Below are 10,852 nucleotides of genomic sequence, written 5' to 3' on the forward strand. Positions count from 1 at the left end.
TCTACGAATTTGGACAGCCTTCGGCGCATCGCTGTGACGTAATCGGTCTACAAATGCGGCCTCAGGAGGATGCAGCCCATGAATTTGGACACGACCACAGATAGATATCTCTCTCTCTCTAAATGTAAAAAAAATTCCCCACTCGCCCCCTGTGGGCAGTCAATTCTTTTCTATATATACACACATATACAGGGTGGGCCATTTATATGGATACACCGTAATAACATGGGAATGGTTGGTGACATTAAAGTCCTGTTTGTGGCACATTAGTATATGTGAGGGGGCAAACTCCTCAAGATGGGTGGTGACCATGGTGGCCATTTAGAAGTCGGCCATCTTGGATACAACTTTTGTTTTTTCAATAGGAAGAGGGCCATGTGACACATCAAACTTATTGGTAATGGTAATATCACATATATATCATATATCAAGGTGATCCCTCACGTGATCCAAATGTTTTTTTTAATCTGGTTAGTGTGCCAATTAGAAATGAGAAAATTACATTAAATACACATACATGCAGAGGTATCACAGTAAAAGCCATGCTTACTGTATTTCTAAAAAGGCACAAGTTCTCACCAATAATAAACTGAGATGATTAAACAGGTTATTTAAACAGTTTCTATTTACATTTATGTTCTCCCCCTAAATCCATAGCTGTGTTGTTGTAAGCAGTTATCCTGTAGGTGAACAGTACTATCCCCCCACAGCAAGTGACCCTCTCCTTAACTCATATTTAAATATTAACGGCAGGCTCCCCACACAGGTGTATGCTCCACACAATCATCAAGTATGTTAGCATGGAAAAAAACAGCTCTGACAGAGCCGCAGCTCTTGCACGTTACACACATGGAAAACCCACAGTTTTGTCCGTGCGTTTTGTTTACCTCTCTAACTGAGCCCAGGACTGAGACTAATTTTACATATGTGCGTACTAATGCTGAAGGCGCTGCCATTAAAGACTGCTGCGGTCTGGATCATCTAAAAAGGTCCATGGTGCTGGCCATTTACCAAACTTCTCTGTGGATCACAGAGAGACAAGAGACAATTACTGTGTAGCAGTGGGCAATATAGCTTCAAAAGTATATTGCAATACTTGGGCAAATTTGCGATAATGATAATTCTGATGATATACAAACAAAATGCTAATTAGCAATGGGTGAGTTCAGATTACAGGTAGCAGCATTTAATAGGGCCAACATGAAAAATATTTTCCATCCTTCTTTTCCAACAAGTTACTGTCATCGATGACACAGTGATACTGACACAGCATCATTTCCAGCGCCACAGAATAACACAAATGGAAGCCCAAAAGTAGCCAACCAGTAGGGCAACAAAATAACTCAACAATTGTTCAGTGTTCCTTTTATTTGTTTTTTTGTTTTGTTTTGTTTTTTTTACAGAATGCTAATCTCACAGGAGCCAGGCTGCAGTATGTGTAAAGAGATTATGAGTTTCACAGCTTTTCTAAACCAGGGGTAGAGCAGTGCATAGATCAAAGGGTTTAGACATGAGTTAAAATAGAACAGATAGAGCAAAAAGGATACAGATGAACTATTGAGTAGGTCGTCCCTGGCAAGAGTAACACAATAATAAGGGCAGAAACACAGTAGAAACACAACTACAAGAACACCCAGAGTCCTGGCTGCTTTTAACTCTGATTTCTTTGTTGTTAGAGTCACTGAAAGCTGCAGAGCAGCAACTGTAACATGAGAGCGCATGGCTCGAGCCTGAGACACAGCCACCACAAATACTCTCAGATACAGAACTACAATGACAGTAACTGGAACAAAAAAGGTTAAAAGAAGGTCAATCGTTCCTGTAATTAAGTCAACATCAATTGTACATTCTCCATAGCAGGAATTATGCTTCCCTGGTTGAGTTAGATCATCCTTTACAAACAGGCTGCTATAGAAAACAGAGCAGAGCCAACACAGACAAACACAGAGTTTCACTCTTCTGTATGTGATTCTGGTGGGGTAATGCAGAGGGTCACAAATAGCCACATAGCGGTCAATTGATATTAACACCATGTCTCCCACTGAGGTAGAGGTAACAATTAAAGACATATAATTGTACATAGAACAGGTGAGGTCACCGAGAAACCAGCAGGCTGTATTTCGGAGGATTTCTCCAGGCATCAACAGGAGACCAACAAGAAAGTCTGAGACAGCCAGAGAGAGGAGGAGGATGTTAGTGGGTGTGTGGAGCTGCCTGCAAGAAGACACAAAAATTATTAAATTAACAGTCCTCAAATCGCTAAATTAAAGCAACCCAACAAACAATAAAACATTAGCTCTTGGTAAGAGAAAAACAGTTTTGATCATTTCTTATCGACCACTTCTATATCAGATAGTTTAATTGTATACACCACTGAGGTCACAAAAACATCTTAAGTCAATTAGCTCACAGAATGTATAAGCTACACACAGCTATTAAAAAAATAACAACAACTCTGCCTGTAGTGGGAGACTGAGATGATGATGAGCAGGTTGAGAGTCACAGTTAGCAGCGAGATGGAGGACAACACAACATGAAGAAACACAAATTCTGACAGAGGAGGTTTCTTGCAGGAGGTGTTGAAGAGTTGTGGAAAACAGAGCTCTGCCACATCCTGTGTATCCATTTTCAGAGAGACCTGTAGCTCTATGTAGCATTACAAACTGAATTAGTTATATAACTCACCCCTTCTCACTCCGCCCCTCGTCTTTTTCTCAATGTCAGTTGGATATCTATGTGCTCCATCCCTCACTGTGGATTTCAATTTATTTTCTGCAGTACCCTTAGCTGTGTCTCTCTCTCTGATCTTTCTAACTGGTATACTCAGCCTTCTTCACCATTTACAACTTCTTTTTCTTCTAAAAAAGAATGTCCTGTCTGATGCCAATATTTTCAGACTAAGTGACTTCTTACATTTGTGTGTCTCTAATGGCTGCTGAGGAGCACTTCCACTTACATTACAAATTTTTGTTTGCCAAGACCAGGGTGAAATTTGTGCCAGAGTTAAATTCTACTTCAAGTTGGCACTTGTTTGCCATTTGACTTACAATGTAATAATGTTGAATTTCAAAAGCAAAAATGTTCTCAGTAAAAAAAAAACCCCACATACATATCAAACTTGGAAAACAGGCTGCTTTGATGGTGGACTATTTCTGCCTTTTATGGCATATCACCTGTAGAATCTATACTCCTTTGAGTTGCTGGAAGATGTTTCACCTGAAACATCGTCAAGCAACTCAAAGAAGTTCAGACGCTTGTCTTTCCAAGCTCCTTAGACTACAAAGACCTGGATGACTGAGAACCTTCACAGACATATCTATACTCCGCTTTTACCCATCTCTAAATCTCTGTACAGGAAGTGAGTAAAGTCTGTTTATTGAGATCAGCGGCAGCACTTTCAGAGTTTGAGAGCTAATAAAATTCAAAAGCGATCCAGAATCTCATAAGTCAAGACTGTGTTGATGTGGCCAAATAATACTCTGTTTGAAAATACAGCTGTTACATTATCTGAGCTTTTGTTTCATTGCGTTGGCTAAAATAATTTTATGTTCACAATATTATTGCAGTATCTAGAGAAAATGTAAAAGATAAAAATTTATTTCACCCAGAGCACTTTTTTTTTATTTTGTTTATTGCAATGTTGGATGGATCAAGAGGTTTAGCCTGGGGCAATCTGAGCTAGTTAAACACAAATTATCAATTGAGAATAAACAATTTAATAGAATGTGTTGTGTCTTTTTTGAAGGTAAAAAGATTAATTCTATGACGACCACCAGAATATCCAAAAATATGTTTAAATTCTCTACAGTCCTTTGTTTTTGCTTTTTCCAAACATATCTTGCCCCGAAATCAGTTGTGATTACAAGAATAAAAAAACCAAACAAACAACCAACTGTAGTGGCTATATTATTCTTGCTGAGTTTTCACTTTATTGTACATTTATAATAATCACATTTGGGACAGACAAACAACTAGTTTTATGCCTCGGTTTGTTAGCAACAACGACGGTGAAACCATAGTGTTGGCTCCGCCAGCCACTTGTTTATTTTCCACATAAACCTTTCACAATAAAGCTCAACATCCTTGAGATTTTTCAAAATAAACTGAAATAATGATAAAATGTAAAATATTCTCAAACATCAATTTTCTGAATATGCATCAAACAAGTTACCTCAAGTATGAACATGAAATGTAAATGTGTGTATAGTGCGTGTGGCACGCTCCTGACTCATTGTCAGGTGGTGAAAAGAATACCACTGGCATGTCTTTGTGGCGGAGGTGTGGTCCCGGGCGCGGCTGCAGGGGAGGAGTGGTGCAGTGAGCTCAACGGGGCGGTGCTGGAGATGCCGGTGAGAACAGCTGATGGCGATTTGGACTGATGGTGGTTTCCTTCCCTTTTTATAGTGAGACGGAGCGGAGGGGGAGGGAAATCAGCTGGGACCGACAGCTGTCAGACTGTGTTCAGTCATAACCCAGGGAAAACTATAAATAAATGTGGAATCTGGTGATAAAGACCTGTGTGTGTGTGTGTAGTGCATTTCACAGTCTTCTTTGGAGGAAGCAGTCTAGGGACAAGGGCAATGACTCGTCTATCTCCAGGGTGAAGCAGTTAAACAACAACTCCTTGGTGGCAGGGCCCCTGGGGTGGATGAGGTTCGTCCTGAGTTCCTGAAGGGTCTGGATATTGTAGAACTGTCTTGGTTTACGCGCGTCTACAATGTTTTGTGGAGATAAGGGGTGGCACCTATTGATTGCCAGACTAGGGTGTTGGTACCCATTTTTAAGAAAGGGGATCAAAGGGTGTGTTCCAACTATAGCCAACCCAAAAATGCTGATTCTGCTCATTTGGAAGTACAGCTTTCAGTGGGAGAAACTTTGGGAAGGTTGGGGAAACCTGCAGTCAGCTCAGACTGAAGTTGGATGAGTGATGAAATGTTTCTCCCAAAGAAAACGCTACGTCCAGATGTACAGAAAGAACCTTTTGGGATTTACTCATCTGGATGATTGAGCATGCATCAAGATATAGATTTTGTGCGCAACCAGCGTGAGGCCTGTTACAATTGCTCCTGCTTTTTTCTCTTTAGTTTAGCTTTTTTCTTACTTATTCTTTTTCTTTACTTGGACTTTGGTCTGTTTGAATATCTTTCGTTCAGTCATGTGGATCAAGAGAACTTTTGTTCTGCTTGTGACCGCAGAACTGTTACCTTTATTGAGCAATGGGACCACAACACAACTACTACATACACACAGGCTGCTTACTCGAGAGATAAGCTGATCGCACTGATGTCGCCTGCTCAACGGTCAGAACCACAGATGTACCAGCTGAAATCTGGAGGAAAACACACCGAGGATGCAGAGGTGGAGGACAGAAGAGGACAAGGAAGGAGACGGTGAGACAGGAGTATTTCTGACTTCTCCACGGAGTCAGAGGAAATACCGGGAGTGTAGCTCGATGTGTTTCACTGAATCATGGATGCACCAGGATATTCCCGACCACAACACATTCGTGGAAGGGAAGGCTTCCACGCTGTTCGGGCAGACAGGGACAGCGCCGCAAACTAATAGCCAAAGTGAAAGGACGGGGGCTTCCTGTTCTTGTTGACAACCGTTGATGTAACCCTGCCCACGTAACAATCAAAGAAAGGATTTGCTGCCCGGACATTGAACTGTGCACTGTCTCTCTCTCTCTCTCCACATAGTTGCCTCCGGTGAAAGTCCTGACACCTCTCCCCCACATATTACTGTCACTCATGACCGGGTTCAGAAGCAAATGAGGAGACTCCACTCAGGCAAGTCTGCTGGACCAAATAGGGTGAGTCCCCGTGTCCTTAAGGCCTGCACCTCCCAGCTTTGTGGAGTCTTTCATAAACTGTTCATGTTGAGTCTGAGTCTACAGGGGGTCCAAGTGCTGTGGAAGACATCATGCCTCATCCCTGTACCAAAGACGCAGTGGCCCCCAGCATTACAGGCCTGTGGCACTGACCTCCCACATTCATGAAGATTCTGGAAGGACTTATCCTGGACCAGCTCCAACCCATAGTCAGACCACATCAGGATCCCCTTCAGTTTGCTTACCAGCCCCGCCCTGAGGACACCATCATCTACCTGCTCCATCATGTCTACACCCATCTGGACCAGCCAGTGAGCACTGTGAGGGTCATGTTTTTTTACTTTTCCAGTGCATTCAACACCATCAGGCCAACCCTCCTGGGTGATAATCTAACATAAATGCTAACCGCGAAGACCACAATATGTGCGTTTTCCACATTGTGTGTCTGACAAGGTAATCATAGGGAGGGAGCTCAATGGAGTGCTTTGGGGGCTTTGAGGTGGTGACCACCAGGGCCACCACAAGGGAATGTCCTCTCCCCCTTCCTCTTCACCCTCTACACCACAGACTACAGCCACTGCACAGACCTGCTATCTTCAGAAGTTTTCTGATGACTCTCTGGTGGTTGGATGCATCAGCAGGGGTGATTAGTCAGAGTACTGGGCTGACCAGGTTGATTCCTTTGTTACATGGTGCAAGCAGAAACATCTGCAGCTCAACGTGGCAAAGACCAAGGAATTGATGGTGGACTTAACCCCTGTTTCAATCCAGGGGATCAATGTGGACATTGTGGAGGACTATAAATACCTTGGAGTATACTTAGATAATAAACTGGACTGGGTTAAAAACAACACTGCACTTTACAGGAAAGGCTAGAGTCATCTCTATTTTCTGAGGCGGCTGAAGTCCTTCAACATCTGTCAGACAATGCTCAGGATTTGTCTGTGAGTCTGTTGTGGCCAGTGCTATGCTCGATGTGGTTGCATGCTGGGGGAGCAGGTTAAGATTCGCAGATGCCAACAGACTCAATAAATTGATCCACAAGGCCAGTAATGTTATGGGGATGGAGCTGGATTCCCTTAAGGTGATGTCAGAGAGGTGGATGTTGTCCAATTTAAAGACAATGTTGGATAATATCTCCCACCCACTCCATGACATGCTTGCTAGCCACAGGAGCACGCTCAGTGAGAGACTGAGATTATCAAAAAGCACCACTGAACAACACAGGAAATTATTCTGCTATTGGCCATCTCCCTGAACAACTCCTTCATCTTGTACACTGTAAACACTACAATAGTTTCATCCTTTTTGCACACACTCTTTTCTACTCAGTAGTGTTGCTGTCAGTATTCTTGATATTTATTTACAAACCCCTCTGTCAATCCTTCATATATATTATTGAGTGATTTGTATGTATTGTGCTATTTCTTAAATTTGTGAATCTGCGACATATTGTATTGTTAAATAGCCTAGTCTGTTTCTGTTACTGTTCTGGAGCAACTAAACCTACATAATTTCCTTAGGGATTAAAAAAGTATGCTGATTTTGATTCTGATATAGGGGGATCACACTCCTCAGCCTCCCTTAGAAAGATACAGGAGGAACAATGCGCTCCACTTGGAGCAGGAACTCGTTCCTAACCCAGAGTGAGCACCCCACCCTTTTCCTGGTTGTGGAACATTGGGCCATCTCTTTATTCTCTTGAGGATACTGGAGGATGCATGGAGTTTGCCCCACCAGTCTATATGTGTTTTGTGGATTTGGAAAAGGCATTTGGCCGTGTCCCTCGGAGTGTCCGGTAGGGAGGTGCTCCAGGAGTATGGTGTGTGTCTGGTCATTGTTACGGGCAATTCAATTCGTTGCAAAATCTTGGTCCACATAGCTGTCAATACATTGGACTTGTTGCCGGTGGGTGATGGACTTCACCAGGGCTGCCCTTTGTCATCTTTGTCACTGATTCTGTTCATAATTTTCATGGACAGAATTTCTAGGTGTAGCCAAGTGGCGGAAGGCTTCCACTTGGGCAGTCTCAGAATGTCATCTCTGCTTTTTGAGATGACTTGGTTCTTTTGGCTTCATCAGGTAATGGCCTCCAGTTCGTACAGGAATAGTTCGCAGCCAAGTGGGAATGAGAATCAGCACATAGAACGCAAGTACAGACTTGCGTACTTGAGAATTGAGTCTTCGGCTGGAGTCTTCGAATTTGGACAGCCTTCGTCAGTCGCTGTGACATAATTGGCCTACAAATGTGGCCTCAGGAGGCCTTTTTTTCGGTACCGGTACTAGTTTTATTTTGTTGTATTTATCCGTGACACCTTTAAAGGCCGGTCTGTGAAAATATTGTCGGGCATAAACCGGTCCATGGCGCAAAAAAGTTTGGGGACCGCTGGTTTAGAGGGTCTACATTGTCTGCACTGTATATAGTGAAGTTTTTGAACAGTGAAATTTGTGCCCAAATAAATTTGCACATCATTAGAATGAAAGTTATTGGCCATGTTTGCATAGCCCTTTTTTTTAAAAAAAAAAAATACATGACATATTGTGTGTCGGGTGGTGGACAGGGCTATCCAGATTGACATCCTCCCCTCTCCGGTGGGGAGGGGGCCTGAGATTGTCTAAATTGGAGTCTGATCTATACGCAGTGCAGAAAAAATGTTTTAAGAAAGCAAATAAGTTGGTGTTCCAAAAAATATGATTGTTTGCTTGCAGGACACCAGGAGAGATGAGTCCTCCGTCACAGATGGTGTGGTCAGTGAAGATGGTCACCTGCAGGTTCAAGCTCATTGCATCTCCAATCCACATCCACTGCCACTGTACTTAAGGGAAGTTAAAGACTTTCTCCTGCACTTACATTTGGATCACCTCGATCCATGATAGTCACTCAGGCAATAATGCCTGGACTGGAAACAAGCCATCCTTAAAATATTATAACATTCCAGCTCATGTTTTTGAATGAAAAAAAAATGTGTTATGTAAAGTAGAGACTGCACTTGTGACTGAACAATAAATAAAAATTTTATTTTCATTATATAAGTAATGTAAGTACAAAAAAAAGCTGTGGAAAGCCTAAACTTAGTTTCATAATAATTAAATCTGAGACTTTGTTTCATTGTGAGATTATAACAATGATGGCAATATAATTGTTTGTTGTTCAGCAGAACAGTCTCCAGTACGTTGGCTATTATACTTTTTTGCATTTGAAAAAAAAAAAGTTTGGCCGATTTTAACATCATTACAAAAAGTGTTGTTAATTATTTTTTACTCATATTCAGGTTACCACAAATTGGTTTTTAATTTAGTTGAACTTGAAATGTTTGTCAGTAGGGTAAACAATTAGTATTGCACAGTCAGAAATATCAAGTTATTCTTAATACTGCAGACTTGCAATGAATAAGTTATCCTAACAGTCATCTTAAGTAAGCCTTACTTAGTTATGCATAGCTTTTTTGAGTTCTGGAAGCTAAATAGATTTTATACTCTGTACTCAAAGTGAATAAGTTGCAAAAACTTAGTCGTCTTAAATCAACTTTACTCAATTTTTTTTTGAGGCAACAAGTTTGCATAGTTTTTACAGTGCAGTCTTTCACATTGAAAGGAGCCAGTTTAGATTGCTTGGGCTTGACACACTTGGAGGAGACCCTGGAGCAGGCACTGGAAATGCTTGAGGTTACATCTCTCAGCTGGTTTAGGAATGCCTCTTAGAGCGTTTAAGTTGCTTAAAGCATTACAAAACTATATATTAACATAATCACAAGACAAATACTTTAGTTTTCTATTTGTAAAAAACAGACAACAATATTTTAGGTTTTCTGAGGAAGTACTGTACCTTTGGTCATATGGGTCCACATTTTTGTTGCTGTTCAGATAAACTTATTATGGTAGGCTGTCTTTTTTTTCTGTCTAATTGATTGTAAACGTTTCTCCTTCCTTAACAGGAAAATGAAAGTCTATAGACACAATTAATAATATTATCCTGTAAATTAACACCATCCACTATAAAGTCACAGGACTGAACGTCACAGAACGTTTGTTGCCCAGCTCCTTCATTACCATCTTTGGTTTACAATGAACCAAAGCCACTAACCACAAAGCTACAAATAACATAACAAAACCACAAATACTTTTATATAGGGAATAATAACAGTAGTAGAAAGGTTGAATTCAGTTGGGTAATTCAGCAAAGTGCAGTGGAGTATTAGTCTTCTGAGAGAAATTAGGTTTTGTATATAGTGTTGTAAATAGTCTGGTCCACTTGTAAATGAGCACGGAAGCAGAAGGGGGTGAACTACCCATTTGTTGTTTTCTTTTGCTTGTTAAATTAGGGCGCTAACATTAGTGCTTGTCTTTTGTTTAGTTTTGTGTCATGCAGGGTTTAGGTAGCACTTTTTGAAATAGCTTCTTTTGTTTATTATTTTGACCCTTGGTAACCCTGGAGTTAATGCTTTCAGTTTTGGTGTTATTGGTGGCAATAAACCTCACCTTTAATAGTATATTGGCTATTTGGGTCTGGTTTTGGGGACCCTCTTTAGCCTTTATGTTGCACTTGTGTACCCCTAGACCGGGATGTAACATGGACTCAGGAAAATATATTGTATAAAAGCAAGCAAAAAGTGCCAGCAGTGCAATGTAGGCTTTTGCCTGTAGCTTGAGAGGAGCTTCATTCGGAGCTATTCAAGGGGCCAAAAACACAGTGACTTATTTAGACAAAGATTTCCAATAACAAACCACATGGCCAAAGGTCACATACTTGATATTATTCTATATTTTACAGCTTAGAGTTCAAATTGAAAATGATATATATATTTTTTTTTTACATATTTATGTACATTCTGAGTGCCTTATTCAGGAAAATGTGTTCTTCTGTTTTTAATCGTTGATAACACACTGATAGTGTACAGTAATGCCAAACAACTACATACCAGATGTTGAAAAGGGACCAAAGAACATACCGCTGATTTTATGACAGTTTTGGAGCTAAAACAACAAAATGATTCCAGGCATCTTGCATAACATTATACGGTT

The 10,852-nt window shown here is 41.0% G+C and overlaps 1 protein-coding gene across 1 annotated transcript; it reads right to left on the minus strand.

The window, feature by feature from the left end:
- Window positions 1–1,397: 1,397 nt before the first annotated feature.
- Window positions 1,398–2,626, minus strand: LOC308410149 (trace amine-associated receptor 13c-like; the record flags this gene model as incomplete). The annotated part of the gene is made up of 2 exons (XM_080903313.1): window positions 1,398–2,214; window positions 2,460–2,626. 2 exons carry the CDS (start codon window positions 2,624–2,626, stop codon window positions 1,398–1,400), a joined length of 984 nt encoding a protein of 327 aa, XP_080759439.1.
- Window positions 2,627–10,852: the final 8,226 nt, after the last annotated feature.

The sequence above is a fragment of the Rhamphochromis sp. 'chilingali' genome (genome assembly GCF_963969265.1).
Source record: "Rhamphochromis sp. 'chilingali' genome assembly, chromosome: 14".
Taxonomy (NCBI): Eukaryota; Metazoa; Chordata; class Actinopteri; order Cichliformes; family Cichlidae; genus Rhamphochromis; species Rhamphochromis sp. 'chilingali'.